The sequence below is a fragment of the Peromyscus leucopus genome, chromosome 15 (genome assembly GCF_004664715.2).
Source record: "Peromyscus leucopus breed LL Stock chromosome 15, UCI_PerLeu_2.1, whole genome shotgun sequence".
Taxonomy (NCBI): Eukaryota; Metazoa; Chordata; class Mammalia; order Rodentia; family Cricetidae; genus Peromyscus; species Peromyscus leucopus.
This window is the reverse complement of record NC_051076.1, coordinates 30,701,443-30,720,063: the sequence shown is the minus strand read 5'-3', so window position 1 is coordinate 30,720,063 and position 18,621 is coordinate 30,701,443. Positions and strand designations below refer to the sequence as shown.

The following is an 18,621-nucleotide window of genomic DNA, read 5'->3' as shown; positions in this document are numbered from 1 at the left end:
ATCCAATGTCTTCTCCCAGCAGGGAAGGAGACTAAGAAACTCGAGAGCTGTGGAAGGGAGGGTATGAATGTGAAGGATGAAGCTAACCATGAAAATTTAATTTGTTAAAATAATGACTAGAGAATGACAGATAATGCACAAATTGTCTACATGCATTTATTAAACACATAATAAATGTGCATATGAGTATATACATATTATATGTGTGTGTGCACCATGATAAAAATTAATTCCACCTTCCAGGGCGCATCATTGTTTGTCTCCCTGCTAGCAAGAACCCTGGAGCACAGAGGCAAATTTCAGCTTCCTCTCGGGCAGATGGAGGCCATGTAGCTTAAGCTGCCCAGGTGAGCAAATGTCACCGAATACCTATTTGGAGGGTGGTAAATTCCAGCTATCTCAGGGAAATGCCAAGTGGTCTCAGGTCACAAGTTTGGCAAATAGCAATTTGGAAGGGGGGAGGGGAGGGCCCAGGGGAGAAAAAGAACAAGAGTATGAACCGGGGAAAGAAGAAAGGAAATGAAGGAGGTTACTGGAACACCAGGCAAGGCCCCAAACACAGTCATTTCTCAGACTGCCTACGCATAAAGTGAGAACCGTTTGCTTCCAAGCCAGGGTGGCCACGAACTTCGGCTCTGAAGACTTTTATAGCCACACTCCTGGTCCTAAGGAACACGCCCCACTCATATCCACAGGCTTGAGTCAGCTGCCCATGGTACAGTGACCATAACCCTGACTTAGGCACCCCATGGGGCTGTGAGCTCCTTGAAGGTAAGGGCCATGATGGGCACAACCTTGTCCGCCCTCTTTCACAGTGATCCGTCCATCAGGCAAGCTTCAGAAACATTTGTCCAGGACTAAAGCAGTGAGTAGGCAGAAACAGAATATGGGCTCTTCGGCCATGACAAGCCACGCCAAGACCGAAAACAAACACTTCGAGGCTGAAAACATCAACCCAAACCAGGGGAGAGTTTAACTTTTCCTTTCAACCTGTAGTTTCCCCACAGATGATGTCTCTAAACATCTGGTGAAGCTCACTAATAAACAACACAACCTTGCATGGCCTCCCCTTGAGAAGAGCAGTATTCATGTGGTTGGTTGTATTGCAGAGAGAGAGAGGTGGATGACAAGGGGACCTTGGCATGTCAACTGGTCTTGGCATACTTAGGCCAAACCAGAGCCACAGAGTCACATATTTATTTCCTTTGCACTGATGAGAACCAACTAAGAAGGTACCAAAACATCCCAGCCAGTGACAGAGACACCCAGAAAAAGGAGGCAGGGGTAACTAGCTACCTCACTCCGTCTTCCACTGTAACTAGGCGGCTGTTACTACCGTTGCTACCCTGCTATTTTAACTACACCTGTACCAGTTCATGTAACATGTGAACTCTTGCCCTGCACCACAACCCTTCTGTCCTCTGCCCCAGGGCACAGGGAAGAGAAATAGCCTGTGGAATTAATAACAGGCCTGGTTCTTCAGTGGGCTCGTCCAACACTAGGCTCTTGAAAATTTATGGAGAGAATTAAGTCATAGATATTTTTCCTAGTCGGGAGGCGATCCAACCTTGCTGACTTTCTGCCTCACCACATGGATGCAATGCTACGTTTGGAGGGGTGGCGGGCGTGGGGGTGGGGTCACCCCACCATGCTGTAGAAGGGCAATAATAGAAAAGCACACTGATCCATTGAAGAATAGCAACCTCAGACCAAGTATGGCTCTCCAAGTGTAACTTTCGAAGAAGAAAAATAAAGCAGTGGGACTTTCGGCAGGCGCCTGATGACAGCCCTTTCCTGCCCTGGCTCCAGCAGGCTAGATGGGGGAGGAGGCGCAACTGTGTGCACTGAGCCCCAAATGAGTTGTCTGGCTTCTAAAAACTGGCCCAAATCAGGCAGATAGCGGCCCCTTTGCACAAGTCTCTGAAACAAGGCAAGAGGCCATGTAAGAAACCAGCTAGGAAAGGAGGCCTGGAGCCTTCCCCAATCACACCAATCTTTACAAAAACAAACGTCAAAGCTGTTTAAAGCACATCAAGGTTCTTCAGGTTAAAAATTTCCCCAGGGGAAGGTGCTGCACTCCCCATAATAGCTGAGAGAGACAGAAGGTAAAACGTGGAGGTTTGCACAGTAACTTCATGTTCTATGATTTAACCCAATTCAAGAGATGAAGCAACCACGGGGATATTTATTGATCAGAGCTGAAACAGAGCCAACTAAAAGAGGAGCTGCAAATTGACATGCACGCAGGCAGACCCCAGCCCCCTTCTGAATCTCACTTCTGTATGCAAAACCTCCAGGCCTGCATTGTCCATTTAGGAAAGTAGCACCCATCACAGGTGACACAGGCAGGAACAAAGGCACTGAGAAGAGATCCTGGGGGCCCTGCTGCTGTGGTGGGGGAGTCCAGGCCCGCCTTGAAAGTGTTCAGTGAAGGAAGCAAGATTCCTGAGAAAGAGGATCTTTTCTGGAGAGGCAGTTATCTCTTGTCACCCTTGAGGTCAGCCCGGAGGGGTGAGAAAGCCGTTCTGCAACACCCTCCACCCCACCAGGGCTGATCCCGATCCTTGGCCTCTCCAGCCAGGCTCAGGAGGAAAGCAAACAAGTCTTAACACCAGGCAGGCCCTGGGTGCACAATCCCAAACCTTGCAGATAGGAGCTGGGAACTCAAGACAGGGCCCCACGGGGCCCTGAGCATCCACCAACTAGCCAACCAGCCTCCCTGTGCTTCCCCCCCACCCCCCCACCCCCAGCTGCTACAGGGCTGTACCAGGCCAAGTCCATAGACTTGTGATGACCCAGCCCCTACCCCAGAATACACACGCAGGAGACACCCCAGTGCTTCTGCTAGGCTTAGATTCCCCACGTGAGAAGATCATGTCTTAGAAGTACCTGTCCTCAGGTTACCAAAATTCTTCACCACCCCTCAACTTCCTCCAACATCGCGGATTTCTCTTTTCTACCTGATTAGGTCAAAACACTTTCTCGTCTCTTGAATATTCTTGTTTATTGTTGGGCTCTCTCTCTCTCTCTCTCTCTCTCTCTCTCTCTCTCTCTCTCTCTCTCTCTCTCCTTCATTTTTTTTTCTTTCCCACTTCATAGGGCTTCGCTCTAAACACCACACTATGACTTCTCCCTCCCGTCTGCACCCCACATCACCAGCCACCAGCACCCATCCAGGATTCTCCCTCCTAAGGGCTTGGAGATGATTGCTGACACCACACAGCAAGGAGGCCGCACAAAGGCAAGCTGAGCCCAGGTGCTGGCTCTTTGTTTTTAACTGTGTGTTAATGTAGGCTTTGGGCGGGCGGGCGGGCGGGCGGGCAGGGTGGGAGGGTGGGGAGGGGCGGTGGCAAGGTCCAGCCTCTGCTTGCACTGTGTGGTGAGAAATCAGCCCTCAACTCTCAGAGCTATCTGCTCTTTCTGAAGGATGTCGGCCAGGCTCGTCAGTGCTTTCAAGGAGGCTTTCTTTCTTTGTTAGGGACAAAACATAAATGCCAAGTTTCAGCCCTATTAACGATGGTAATTGTTAGACATCTCTGACAGTGGCAACACTTGAGATCTCAAATCACCCAAAACCTTCAGGAGAAAAAAAGAAAAGAAAAGAAAAGCCCAGCTACTCTCTTCCTAATTTAGCCCAGACCAGCGGGTAAATGTATTCCTTTGAGCTGCTGGCAGATTCAACTAGTCTAAAAGCAAGACAAAATGTCAACTTTTCTTTTTCCCTTTCTGTCCACACTTCTGCAGGCAAAACCAAGCATCTTTCTTTAAAAAAAAAAAAAACACCTCACTTTAATAAAGTTTCCTGAAGTTTCACTGACAGGTAGGTGGGATGGCATAAAGGCCACCAAGTCACTGTCCAGGTCCATGGTGGAAATGAGACTCAGATTTCCAAACTTCCTGGACTTGACTTCATGAACACAGCAAGGTCTGCATCTTCCCCTCATAACTTCCTATCTGGGATTTCCAATCTAGGATCCCTTAGTTACAAATACATAATAAGCATGAAACATTTTCGGGAGTTGCCAAGCCAACAAGGTAAGCATACTGGCCCCCAGCCGAATACTTCCATCATAAACATTTTTCAAATTCCATCACTTTTTTTTTTCCACCCTCTAGTTTGTCTTATTCAATTCAACTTGATTGATGGAAGTAGCTGTAACATCACCATAACCAGTTTTACGTGACTGCCTAAAAAAGATACAGGGATTCCCAGGCTAAATTAGGACCACCGTCACAATGAGAGAAAACTCTCTCATAAATGCTTAACCTGTCTCCCAGTTTGTGTGCCTAGGCTTGGGAAGGGGGTCATGTTGGGACCCACAGCCTGTAGAATGTAGGGTCAGATTGGTGGCTCTCTATATCCACCCAGACTAGGAAAGCTGAGACCCGAAGATAAATGGGCATTCTCAAAATGACATACTAACATGGAGGCAGAGAGCACCCGACTTGAAGGGCAATGCGGTGGTTCCGTCTAGCAGTTCTATCACCCATAATTCCTCTGACTCGTTCCCATTCTGTTGCAGCTAAAGATAGCAAGATGGCTGTTTGGCCCACTCAGTTATTTTAGGGAACCTCATAGGATTTTGCTAGGGGTAGAAAACCACAGATGAGCAATTATGGAGAGAAATGACTTAGAAAAACAGAGAAGATGGTGTGAGGGGGCTGGCTTCGTCCTAGGTCATGGTAGTGCCCGCTGATGGGTGCAGGGTACAAGAACCCTCTCACAAGCCTGCCCATATGTGGCCAGCCAGCAGAAGTCAGTTTTACCAGCTACAGATCCACCAGATCCAGTCTGAGAAAGGCAATAGCCACTTCTCCCTCAGAGTACAAGAAATTTGCCTAAAACTTGGGAGGCAGAGACAGGCGGATCTCTGTGAGTTCAAGGCTAGCCCGGTCTACAAAGGAAATTCCAGGACAGCCTGCGCTGTTACACAGAGAAACCCTGTCTCGAAGAACAAAACAAAATGAAAAAGAAAGACAGAAATTTGACAAAAGTGGGGAGAAAATATTCCTTCAGATAGCCATTCAATGTTGGGCTGCCCAACAAATACGATGGTAACTCTCAGCCATCAAGCTGAGGAATGCAACCTGGTGAATTAAGCTGCGCTCCACATGGAATATATACACTCCATTTCAAAGCTGAACTACAAAGCAGAGCCCCAAATAGCTCCTTAACATTTAGGGCAATTGCTGGTTGAACACATTTAGGTTAAATGAGATGCAATTCTGAAGTTTACTTTACTTGTTCCTTTGTATTTGTTTTTTTATTGTTTGTTCTTCTGATGGAGCAAACTTAGATGGTTACACACACACACACACACACACACACACACACACACACACACACACACACACACACACATCATCACCATCCAGAACAGCATAGGACTGGGTGCAGAAAGTATGCAAGTGTCAGGTAGACAAGTACAAAGAGCATAGTCATCATTGTGACAGCCTCCAAAATCTTGGCTGAGGTGACCAAACATCACATAGTGAGATGGGGCTGTAACCTGGGAGAGAGGTAGTCAACACCAGGTACACCGATTCTGAAAAATAATAGTAGCTGCAATTAATTGAGCACAGGCATTGAACACTGCGTTTCCTGGTGTTGTCCTGTTTCGTCTGTCAAGCGAGCCTGGGTCCTAGGTATTATTTTCACTACAGATGAGGAAATTGATGCCCTGTGAAATCAAATAACTAATGCGATTTGACCCGGTTGGTTTGACTGCAAGTCCATGCTTTAGCATTTTAAGTTGCTACTGAGAATTGCTGTTGTTTTCCAAGAGTCTTCCTCCCCAGGGATGTGGCATATGTTACTCCAGTGTTAGAGACTTGTTGCTTTGGTTCACCTCACTCTTTAGCACGCTAACTGTTACGAGAGAAGTTCCATGAAAATCCTGATCGTGAATATTTTGTGTAAAATAAACGTTTCAAAGTATGCCCTTTTTCAATGAGCTTAAAGACTGACTCAAGGATGGGAGAAAGCACACAATAGCATCCTAAACTGGAAAAGAAAGGGTTCTGGTCAGAGAAGGGAGTAAAAAAAACTGGATGACTAGGAGGGCTGAAGAGAAAACCTAGTCTCACACATAACAGGACTCAAGAATATGTCTACTGCAACTGTGCATTAAATCAAACAGCTGATTTATTATTTTTGTTGGTTTGTTTTTAAATACTGTACCCACTGCAGGGCCTGTGAAAAACATTTTGGCATGTCCTCATGCCAAATCTAGCCATAGTTACCAAGTGACCTACCATTGCCCCTCCCAGACTTATGGAAGACATACACCCCCATGTATACGTACACAGCAACCGTATTCACAACAGCCAAAAGGGGGAGACAACCCAACTGTCTATCCACTGATGAATGGATAAACAAATGTGTCATATCCATTCAGTGAAATACTATTTGGCTGGGAAAAGATACGAAGAGTTCTCACATGTATGTTGAACTGTGGACAAATCTTAAAAACAGGTAAAGTGGGAGAACCTAGTCACGAAGTGAACGGTACCATGCACAGAGGCAGAATCTGACATCAGGGTCTGTTAGGGTCCAGTCATGGGAGAAGGAGACATGGCCCAAGTGGTGATGGTTACTGGATTAGGAGAGAACCCAAATGTTCTAAAACTAGATTATGGTGCTAAGTGCAGAGCTCTGTGAAAACACGAAAACCCACTGAACTGTACTTTGTGTACAGGTGAATTTCATGGTATATAAATTACATTTCAAACATATGCTTAAAAGAATAACATGAAGAAGCAGTAGCCTGATGTGTGTCAAGAAACCAATCTCTGTGACGAAGATGGTATTTCTCCTAAATACAGAACATATTGGGAAGCTAGGGAAAGGTCATGTGGTTCTGACTTCTTATGACGTTCCCACCTTGAAGTTTGGCAGGTTGAACGGAGGGATCTGGGCATGCTCAGAGAAAGCATTTTCACTCCGGACACACTGTCTTCAGGAGGTGCTGCTGGGGGAACATGTAAATCTACAGCATACGCAATCCTAGCTAGTTGGGTGGTGGTTATCTGGGAAGAACATGATTAGAAGTCCCTGTCTTTCCTCTTCATCATTCTGTACCCTGCCCTTCTTCTGGCTAAGCACAGCTAATTCTCACTAGAAGAAAATACATGAGAAACAAAAGACACTACCCTTAAATTCAGCAATTTTTCTCTTTCAAGCCTTGGAATTGGCTCAGCCCTTAGGGACCATCTGGTGGAGGTCTCTCTCTTTCATGTAAGAAAATAGGGCCAGAAACCATAAAACCTGCTGGCCCTGGATGTTTACACCAGGCACTGTAATTTACATCGACTCCCTCGTTTAATCCTCCCAGTGACCCTTCAACATACATTTAAGCTTGGGAGGGTACTCAGGAAAAGGATGGCACACACCCAAGTGTGGATATTGGGGTCTCAAGAGAGGATCACCATAGCAACAGACAGGTCACCATAGCAACAGATAACTATCAGATTATTCAGAGAGGTATCACTGTGACCTTTATTTTTATAAAAAAGCAAAGTAAGTCTCAGAGAAGTTTAGCAACTTAAATAAGGTCACACAGCAAAAAAGAAGCAGATCAAGGAGGCTGGCTGTAGAAACTAAGTAGTTAACTGCCAACAACTGTCACAGTTTCTCCTAAAATTAAGAAGTTTGCCTGTGGTCTTAATTTGGTTAATTGTAAGTAATACAGCCAACAACAAGGATGAAGCATCCATCCCAACATTCCCTTATTGACAGTTTTTACATGTAGGTAAAGCTTTAGGCCATAGCAAAAGGGATGGACTTTGACCCCACAGAGCCTTGGTTTTCACTCCTACTGAGACAGAAAGGAGCCTTCTGGCAGGTCACTAGTGACCTTGTTCTGCCATCCCAGGAGACAGGCTCTACAGTCCCATGACAACCTATACCTGTACCTTTTACACCCTGGGAGCCATCTTGCCAACTGAAAAGAAATGCTGTCTCTGAGATGCCAAGGGGGCAAAACAGACACTCAGAGCCCGCCCCCGTCCCCAGACAAGGAACTGTCCTCTTCCATCCTAACAAGGCAGCAGGCACATGTTTCTGCAGTCTCAAGGGGTTGATGAAGGGTACCCTGAGAGGGTCCCTGACAGGAAGCCAGTGAAATTCACACAAAATACTCAGGAATCCTGTATCCACTCTGTTCCTAGGTCTTGCCACAGCATCTCAAGTTTAGGACCAGGATGGAGCAAGAACTGGTGTATTCCCCTAATCCAGGTTAGCAAGGCAACAGAAAGGAGCTGGGACTTGGGGTGATTAAAAACACAGAAGGAAGGCATGGTTGCCTGTACCCTTAATCCCAACATGTGGGGTGCAGAGGCAGAGGCGGGTGCATCACTAGGAGTTCAAGGCCAGCCTGGTGTATATAACACATGACTCGTTCTCGGGCAGCCAGAGCTACACAGTGAGACCCTACCTCAAAAAAAAAAAAATGTTCACCTTGGCTAGTATAACAAGTCTGTGACTATGAGATCTTTTCTCAAACAAGTAAATATAAATATAAAGATATATAGATAGATATCCATATATGTATATATGTACATATGTATATGTATGGATACATACACACTTACCAAGTTCAGACATTATACATCCTTCTAAAAGATATTGAGGCTCAGCTTTCCTAAGGAATACACACAATGTAGGTTCAACAGAAGCCAGGGGCCAGTGAGGTGACTGACGGTAAAGGTGCTTGCACAGCTCAGCCTGACACCTGAGTTCCATCCCCAGAGCCCATGTGATGAAAGGTGAGAACCGATCCCTGAAAGTTGTTCTCTTACCTCCACACATCTGTCAGGGCACTCCTCACCCCACATCACCCCCACAAATAAATACATCAATATAAATTTGTTTTTAAAAAAATTTAAGGTGCCCGAGCTCTGTTTTAAAAACTCCTATGCCTTTGTGTTTACATATGCCAATATCTAGTCTGCGTTTGTTTGCTTGTTCAGGGCTATTTCTGTAGTTTTGCCAAGAATGGGAGAAAATTTATGGATATCAACAGAACACAGAGGCAAAGCCTTCCAAAGGCTGGGCCCCAGTTCGGAGCTGAGTCCTTGAATCTCCGGTAGATCTCAGACTCTCCTACATTATGCACACAGCCCACCAGTCTGCAGCCTGTCTGCAGCTCCTGTATACCTCGGTCTAGTGGCTTCTCCCTTGCACACGGCGTCTTGCAGAGTCTCCATGCAAACTGTCTCTCAAGTTCAATCCAGATTAGAAAACAAATAACACACACACACACACACCCCAATCTCTTTTGAGAGGCTATGAGCAAATCATACTCTATACCCTCTTCCTACATCTCTAGAGCTCCAACGTCTGGAAACTCACTTTCAAGGAATGGGGAGATACCGAAATACCAGGAGACACTCTCTCTCAGAGTCACACTGCAGGTCCACAGTCAGTGTGCGTCCCTGTGAGAGGTGGTTATGGGGTATCGTTGTGTTGGGGACTCTCCTTCATTTGCTGCTCTTTCCTTTTGAGCCCTTTCTACCCCGAATCCAGCCCAAAAGGACCAAATTTGCAACTCCCCAGCTGTGTGTTTTTAAAAGGTTTTGCAGTTGCCAGGCCATGAATGTGAGCTCCTCCAACACTCCGACCCAGCTCCAAAAGGGACCTGATGGGAGGCCGCTCCAGACTGTCCACAGCTATTTCAGTCTTGTTCTGCTTAAGGAACAAGGTCATTTGTGTTTTTCGAAGTCACAAACAGCTTCCTTCCACAGTTAACCCCCATTTTACACACACACACACACACACACACACACACACACACACACACACACACACACACCACGAGTCTCTAGTTGTTCAAAGGGAAGAGAAAAGAAGTAGGGGTCCCATCATGTAACTGCTATGGCAGGCAGGCAAGAATAAAAAAGGAAATAAAGTAGTAGAACTGAAAACAGACCCTACAGCGCCATGATGGGGGTGTTAATTGAACACAGACAGAAAGAGAAAGACGAGAACAAAAGAGTGTTAAAGGAGTGGGGGGAATCAGTTTTCCAGACCTCCTCCAATTATTTGATTGAACTTGAGCGCAGGTTACACTCGGTGAAAACTTAGCTGAGGCGTGCCAGAGACAGCTATTCGGTTCTAAAATTAAAAGTCACTCATAACTGCAGCTTGCTCACAGGTGTCTGTAACTATTCTCTATGTTGTAAACAAACGTCGCTTTTCACCTTTTCTACATTTTTAAACCTCTGTGATTTTGGACGGAGAAGTGTAAACATTTAAAAGAAATCAAGAAACCTTGTAAGTACTTATGAAATATGCTGGGTCTATTTTTACAGAAAGTCAATTTGTTTTGACCTTTTTCTCTACCCCTCTGTCCCATCAACCCATTTTCCAGCCCACATAGACACAGGCAAAGCAGCCTATCGCTAACATGTCAGAGAAGAAGCACCGGTTCTTAAAAAAAAAAAAAAAAAAAAAAAAAAAATTGACTGAAAATGACCCAAGCTCTGTGCTTAAGATTCTATGATCCCAGACTGAACATGCAGCTAAACGCCACATTACCTTGCTGTAGATCTCCACCAGGTTTGCTTGCTGCTGACTGCAATTTGCAACCTGAATGTTTTGTTGGCATTTTTTTTTTATCCTAGCGTTTATTTTTAAAAAAGCATGAAGTATCAAAATAAACACTTCCCCACACTCTTAGAGCAAAACACACAAAGTAGTCCGTCTACTTTTCAAAATCCCGAAGTAATTTCCGACTTAAATACCCATCAATCAACTATAATTCAGGCACTGCTGTCTTCTTTGGGTATTATGCACGTGTTTTTGTTTTTGTTTTTTAAGTACCAAAAGGTTGGTAAGATGTCTTAGCCAGTTTTCCTACTTACTCCCAACTAAATTATTAGCAAAATCCAAAAAACAAAAAGCAGCAAGACCACCCCCCCCAACCGCCCCATGCCAACACGCACACACATACATACACACCAGCTCATTTCCAGAAGCTTGCCTAGGTGAACCAGGGGGAGCCACAGTGAGTACCTAGAACTGTTCCACCTCGAGTGGCCTCCGCAGGGCTTCAGGTAGCCCTCAGAAACACTTAACTCCATGCTATGAATGTTGACAGTCCCAATAGGAAAAGTCCCCAAATAGCAAAGGAGACGTGTTAACTGATCTTTCAAACCATCTTTTTACTAGTTCTGGATCGAGAGAGGGAAACACACAGACTGACGGACACACAGACAGGAAAGGGCAGTGAGCGGTGTGCAACTTTACAGACACTTTGCATTCTCCCAGGGTGAATCAAAGGCATGGAAGATGTGCAGGCAGCCCAGAGCCTGAACGGAGAAGTCAAGGTACTTGGAAATAAAAGCTTGTTTTGAACATGGTACTGTCTGTTCTACCTTTGACATCAAGGACTGTTCCTTCCCTGCAGCCTCCCAACACTCAAGTGGAAGAATAAAAGTGAGTTCACACTTCCCCTACTCAGGTGTCCTCTCCATAGAACCCTGGTTTGTAGCCCTTTTCACGCAGGGGACAATCACCATTCACATTACTTCATAGACCATTCTTTAAAACACCCTGTATCACCAATACCGCACAGAACTTTAAATTAGATCATTTTTAAGACTCCAACCATAGACACGTTAACATAAAAAAATTTTAAAAGACATCTTCCAATCAAAAGAACACTGTTTTGGCCAATACCGCAACCTCCCACCCAGTACCTGTAGCCAATATTAATCAAGAACAAAGTCTTTAGCGCGCACCTGAATCGGACCTCTATTCACACCCACCCACTTTGATCTACCACCTCAGCAGGTTTTAATTAGGAGACCAGAATTAAACACTTCGGCCATGATGTACAAGCCAGTGACCCGACTTGTGCCCTTCCCATTAAAAATATGATAGAGTATCTTTCAAAAGAAACTCTCCTTCAGGACCTTTATGCCCTGTTCCTTTTTATTTTGACTCCAAATTTCACGAACCAAGATTAACAAAACTCCAACTCTATGAGAATCAAAACCTGAGGCTCAAAGTGAACATCCCCCCCACTGGAGACTTAAGAAGAAAAAGAAAAAAGGGAGGAAAAAAGGAGAGAAAAGGACACATGCACATGTGCCCACAGCTTCTCTGAGTTAATAGACAGAAAGAAAGAAAGAAAAAAAAAACTAAAATTGTGACCAACTGAGGAAGAGCTCCTTTGATATTAGTATGCACAATCAATACATCTCTTCAAAGGCGTCTCTCGAGGCTCAAGCGACGCAATTATCAGCTTTGCAATAAGGTAAGGTCCTGGCACAGCCACCTGGATGACTCAGAGGTCTCAGCAGCCCCCTCAGGTGCTTTGTCTGGGATGTTCTACACTACACAAGTACCAGTCAACAAAGGAGCTGTTTACTAATTTCGCAGACATTTGAAAGACCCGAGTAATTACATATTCAATCAGTGGTGACCTCCCAAAAAGATTCTTTTTTTTTTTTTAAACAGAGAAATCCAGAGAGTCCTTAAGAGAGAGAGAGAGAAAGGAGAGCCAACCCCCGTGCCCTCCGCCTCCTTTCCATGTGTAACTATCAATGTATATCAACCGAGCATGCAATCATATCTATTGTCACTTTCACTCACATCACACCCTTGCTTATATGGTTTAGATATGAATTATTGACTGTTATACACCTTGTTGTAAAAAATAAATAAATAAACGGGATGGCAGGTACTTTGCCCGGCTTTAAAGTGGGCAAGAAAGTCTGTGAGACCAGCAGCCGATCCCCGTTTCCTGCAAGCACCCCTCAGTGCCCTCTTTACGCCCCAGCTTCAGATTGCCTTCTGGACTCTTTCTTCTTACAAGGGAGCGATTGAACCCACTTTGGGAAATTAAGGACCAAAATAAAGAAACAAGAGGACAGTTGCTAAGTGCCCTTTTCTCTGCGCATCTGTTGTTTAGGAACACCTCTGATTGATGACTGCGATATTTTAATTGTTGCTTTAAAATTTAAATGCCCTCCTGGGATGTGTTATAAGTGTGTTAGTCTATGATATGAGGTTTAGAAAGTAGAAAAACAACAGAGGGAATGATCTCAGGATAATACAGTGCCCCAAATCCAAAGAGGGTCCCTCCTAGGAAAACCAAAGGCCAATTCCAAAGCCGGTGTCACCTAGCTGTATAGCTCATTCCACAAAGGTATTTGAAGACACTCTTTTGAGAACCTCAAGTTGGTTGCTCTGTGTAAATACAAATCTCAAGAGTGGCCAAAAGAAAGGAAGCTGAACAGTTTAGCTCTCACACCTCTCCACCCCAATAGCAGGGGTGCGAGGGATGGGGGCAATTATAGATGAAAACAGATTCCTTCAGGAAACGGACTTTTACTTTCACATTTTTCCCCCAAAGGCGTATCATTCTACAAATTTCCAGTCGGAACCTCTGCCTTAGCCCCAGTTTCAAAAACAGTTGGGGCCAGATTTAAAGAAAATAGACCACTTAAAATCAGCTGTCAAAGACGTTTCCCTTTAGAGAAGGCAGAAACGTCTTCCATGGCAGCACTCGTATTCTAAAATGTTAAGATCCCAAGAAGAGCAGGAAGGCTACAGGTTCAGTGATTTCACTAGCCATAGAAAAACACCCAAAGGTTGGATTTTCATTCCTACCTGTTTTCTCTTTGATTTCACACAACACGTTAAACAAGGCGGGCTTCATTCTGTGGCAGTTTAAAGCATGTTTTCTGCAAGAAAAAAACAACAACAACAACAAACATAACAGCTTAGGTGGACACTCAAGATCAAAGTGACAAGGTACACTCCAAGCCTAACTCTGTGGCATGCTTCAGTTGTTTTTATGACTTAATATACAAAGTCCCACCATAGGAAAAGAAGCAATGGTAATTAGCAGTGAGAGGAGGGATTTAACTACAGAGCAGAAATAACCTAAATTATGCCCATTAGGGAAAGGGTTTTCTTTCTTTTCCTCTTTCTTTCTGTTTTTTTTTTTCCTCCCCTTGGTAAGTAGTTAAATCAAAGTGGAATTCTTCAACCAGGAATCCTATTGAAGACAATGAACGCAGCAAGGCCAAATGCATAGGTTAACAGTTCTGTGTACTGTCTGCAAGAACCACAGCCTAGGAGCTATCTGCCTCTGTGTGTGTGTGTGTGTGTGTGTGTGTGTGTGTGTGTGTGTGTGTGTGTTTTCAAATTTAATTCATCCATGTGTTCGAATTCATTCCGCAGATGCCCCTGTATTCTCATAAACATAAGATGCTTGAAAGGTCTTGTGAGTAGAACTGTCAATTTATAAAATTTCAGTCCCCAAGTTAAAGAGTATGGAAATGCGTTGCCAGGGGGCAAACATACCCAGATGGGGAATAAATTCATTTCTCTGTGTTCACATTATGGCTCTTGTGCGCACACGGCTTATTTGCAGGTGTTGAAATTCAATTATTTACAATTAGGACCTTGCACCCACTGGGGAAAAAATAAATACAATTTTGCCTTTTAGATTAGTGATTTACCTGGTTCCCGTGGCCGTGCACGTTTGTACTCAGAATGCACTTGAGGAACAGAACAATGCCCTTCCTTCTAGTTTATTATGGACTCACTTAGCAGAATGATATTGTTTTGGAAATAAAATACTGATCTTATCAGCTACTAGCACAGGGAATTCTGTTTACTAACTAAATGTATGTGTAAAGATAAGCAGAAAACCCTGGCACTCAAAACACATTCAATTCTTTTTCAATCAGTTTTAAAGTTAAAAAAAAAAAAAAAAAAAAGACATGTCTTCTAGAGGAGCAGAGATTACCTACATACTCTATACTGTGGATCAGGGGAATCATAAACTCAAAATTCAAAAATGCACACACACACACACACACACACACACACACACACACAAACACACACCATCTAAAACAGTCATAGCTTACTTTCTAGATCAACAAATATACACTGCAAATATGTAAGTAGGAAGAAGGAAAAAGCTCAGTAGTCTAAGTAGTTATATTGTTTCAGGGGGAAATAAAGAGGTTAGAAATTAAGTTCTCAGGAGAGGTTAAAAACAGACTGAAAACATTTCAGTGTATTTAAGCTCTTTCCTGGGTCTTTAAAAATACTTCCCACTCATCCATTTTTGTTTTTGTTTTTTAACACAGGCCCAAATGCAAAGAATTGGCAGCTCCCTCTAGAAGCTCTGCTTCCCCACACCACACAAACGGGGTTAGAGAGAGACAACTGGATTCTTCCCCGTCCCCAAACTGCATCTGATCTGTCTCAGCATCTAGGCCATTAAAGGGGATACCCGCTGAGAAGTGTTTGTCCTCAGTTTCACAAAAAGAGAGACCAGAAAAGTAGCGAGGCTCCAAGCTCACTGGCCTCTTCCACTTCATGAACTTGTGATCAAACCTGCTTATCCGCGGTGTCTGTGTGTATTTTTCTGGAACAATGTTATGGAGAAATCGGTTCCAATTCAAGAGAGAATTGCCAGTGGGGAGCCTCTCGTCTGCCATACCCATTAGCTTTTCTTCAGATAATAACATTCAAAAAGAGCACCAATTAATTTTTCAAAAATCTTTTCCCCCACCATTAAAAGCATGAAAATAGGGTGTGTGTGTGTGGGGGGTCTTTTAACATTCCCAAGTTTTTAGGCGCCCTAAGCCTTAGCACTTTTAAGTTTACATGTTCCATGTGTTAGCAGCTACAATGAGCGTAATTCATAACATGCGTGCTTTTTGCTGCTTCCTCTTACATTCTCAAGGCTGTTTCTCTTACATAAAACTCATATTATGTCTTATCCACATAACTAAGTCTCATAAGGGCTACTCTTTCTGTAAGGTGTTTAAGAATATTCCAAAGCAAAATAGAAAAGTACTCGGAGATTTAACAAAGCTGAGTGATTGTGTGGACATATGTGACCATTGGATTTTTTTTTTTAATCCTTCCTATCTGAGTTAGGCCTTGAGCAAGCTGTTAGTGGCTTTTGCCATTTTAACCTGTGTTTTCATTTTGAAAGAGGATTTGCTGTAAAAATCCAAGAGTCAAGAACCTGGAGGTGGGTTCAGTTAAGGAAGTCCGAGTTGCACAGTTGTATTCCTTCATGTCCTGTCCTACTGAAATACAGAAAATTCATACGTGCTTTCATTTCAATTTAGTTACACTCTAAGTGATCCTGGAAGAGGCACGGGGCAGAGAATCTGCTTGATATTTGTTCGCACCCCTTTATAAAGGACCACACATAACTGTCCTAGGAAGGTGAGATACCAACTCAAATTAAGAGACAATAAAGTTAAACTCAAAATCAGAGTGTCTTCAAACTAGCAAAACAGTCTTCAAAGAAAAATTATCTTTCCTTTCTCCCCATTTTCTTTTTTTAAATACAAAAAGGAGTGACTGTAAGATATATTCTTACTGTCTGACATCTAACACAGAACTACCCCGCTTTTTGTTTATTTGTTTGTTTGTTTTGGGTGGAGAGTGAGAAAAGAGAAAAGACCAAAAAAAAAAAAAATTATAGAGGAGTAAATGAAGACGGAAAACCAAACTTACTGAATTATCTAAGGACTCAGTGGAATCTGCAAATAAAGTGTTCTTGGGACATTTTTTTATTTTGTCATGTTCCGAAGTCCCTCAACTACAGAAGGCAAGGAATGCCGCTCGGAACTTGACAATTCTGCTTTCCTCGTAGACTTTTTTAAAGCAGTTTTAAAAAAAAAAAAGTGCCGAGGGCCGCTTTCGGATTAGTTGGCGCATTTTCGGCGTGGCTGCGTGTTTGTGTGCATTCATACAAATACCTCTAACAGACACACACGCACAGTATCTACACACAGCCATATCACCGCACGGGCGAGCACACTTTCGATAACAACGCTTCTTTAAATTTTACTCCTCCGCCATGGAGTTGCTTGTCAAAATGAGAAAAGAAACAACATTTTTTTAAAAGAAAGCGCTGTGGTGATTCGGTTCCCATTGTTTCCCCCAGCGAGAGGGAGGAAAAAAAAAAAAAAAAAAGAAAGGCAAAGAAAAGCCTCCATCTCACCTGGCCTGCGCTTCATCCAAACTCTGGTCTGTGATGGTCATAATTTGCTGTAAAATGTCCCCGATGTCCTGCTTCCTCCCGCCCTCCCCCTCGGTCCCTCCGGCCCCATCCTGCAAGTGCTGGGACAGGCCGGGGTGTCCGGCCATCCCGACCCCAGCGTGGGAATGCATCAGCCTCGGCTGCTCGTCCATCTCCGAAGGCTCCGGCAGCCCCGGCTCTTCCTCTTCGGCTCCTCGGCTCGGCGCCTGGGAAGCACCGAGGCTTTTTATCCTTCAAGCTGTCTTCAAATCCTTTTCAGGATAAACAGGGACCGGGGTTTAAAAAAAAAAAAAAAAAAAAAGACCAAACGGAAAAAAAAAATCTCTTTGCCTCTTTAGAGGATGGTGGGAGGATGGGGAGGGGGGGGGGCGTGAAGGGGTTGCGGGGTGAGGGTGGGGATAAGGGCTGGTGGGGAAGGGTGTTGACTCCAAAAAAGCAAGAAAAATAAACCACCTTCCCACTTGGCGAAAAGAAATCAGAGCTGCCTTTGGGTTTTTCAGTCCGATCTCCTTTGCAAGGCAGAAATGGGCTCCCGGCGCTTAAATCTGTGGCTTAATCCTTTTGCAAATATGCATTGATCGGGAGAAAGGAGAGGAAGGCAGGGGGATTGCAATGCAAACTTTCCCCCCCACCCCCGCTGCCCCCCACCCCCACTCCGGGCCAGAGTGATCTCAAAGGGGGTGGGCTGTAGCAGAAGCCAGATCTCCCCCAGCCGTGGCGGCAGGCAAAGCCCAAGCTCTCTCCTCCTCCGTGTCTCTGCAAACTCCAGCAGCCCCGTCAGCCTCCTGCTTTTGTTTAGCCCAGGCTCAGGACTCCAGAAACATATACAGAAAAAACCACAGCCTGAGAGGAGGAGGAGGAGAAGGAGGAGGAGGAGGAGGAGAAGGAGGAGGAGGAGGAGGACGAGAAGGAGGAGAGGGGAGGGGGCCGAGGGAAGGGGGGAGGGGGCGGAGAGACCAGGAGGCGGGGGCCAGCAGAGGGAGGAGGGCTTCAGAGCCCCGCCCCCCACTCTGATTGGCCAGTCCAGGGAAACGGGCTCTTCCTCCCACTACTTTTCACCCGGCTCCTCCTCCTCTGCTTCCTTCAGCTCCTCCTCGCCCGGGCGCCCTGTCAATCAGAGTTTAGAGGTGGGCCGGGAAGGAGGCGGAGCTAAGAACAAGTCTCCAGTCCTTAAAGGTGCAGAGCGAGGCTAGCTCCGGCTCTTGTCTTGGCTGCTTCTTTTAGGCTGCGTCCTTGAGGAAAATGTGGCTCCACTTAAATACAAGACTATAAAATTAACACGAAAGCACACAGACGGTGTGGATCCCTCCGCCCCACCCCTCGTTCGCCTACGTAGTGACGCCGCGGTGGTAAACTTGATTCTCTGAAATCCTTAGATTAGATCTCCGGGAAACTGTTGAGAGCAAAACTTTGTAATATGACGTAGTTAGTAAATAAAATCGAGCTGCCAAGATAATAAATAGTGATCTCTAATAGATGAAAGTCAAGACAGTAGATAATTTGCAAGAACTCAACTCTAGGCCAGCAAAAAGAATACAGATTGCCTGAACTGTGGACTAAAACGAAATAAAACTCAAGAAAAAAGACT

General features: G+C 44.7%; 1 protein-coding gene across 4 annotated transcripts in view; it reads right to left on the bottom strand.

The window, feature by feature from the left end:
• Pbx1 (PBX homeobox 1) overlaps nucleotides 1–17,938 on the bottom strand; it is a 313,527-nt gene extending 295,589 nt beyond the window's left edge. For 2 of the 4 annotated variants that reach the window (XM_028864352.2, XM_028864354.2), the window contains exons 1-2: nucleotides 16,995–17,938; nucleotides 13,619–13,692 (exon numbers count right to left, since the gene is read on the bottom strand). In XM_028864352.2, coding sequence (XP_028720185.1) covers nucleotides 13,619–13,692; nucleotides 16,995–17,185 — 265 coding nt within the window. In that variant the 5' untranslated portion in view covers nucleotides 17,186–17,938. The remainder of the gene's footprint in view (nucleotides 1–13,618; nucleotides 13,693–16,994) is intronic. The other 2 variants (XM_028864351.2, XM_028864353.2) reach the window with 1 other exon arrangement.
• Nucleotides 17,939–18,621: the final 683 nt, after the last annotated feature.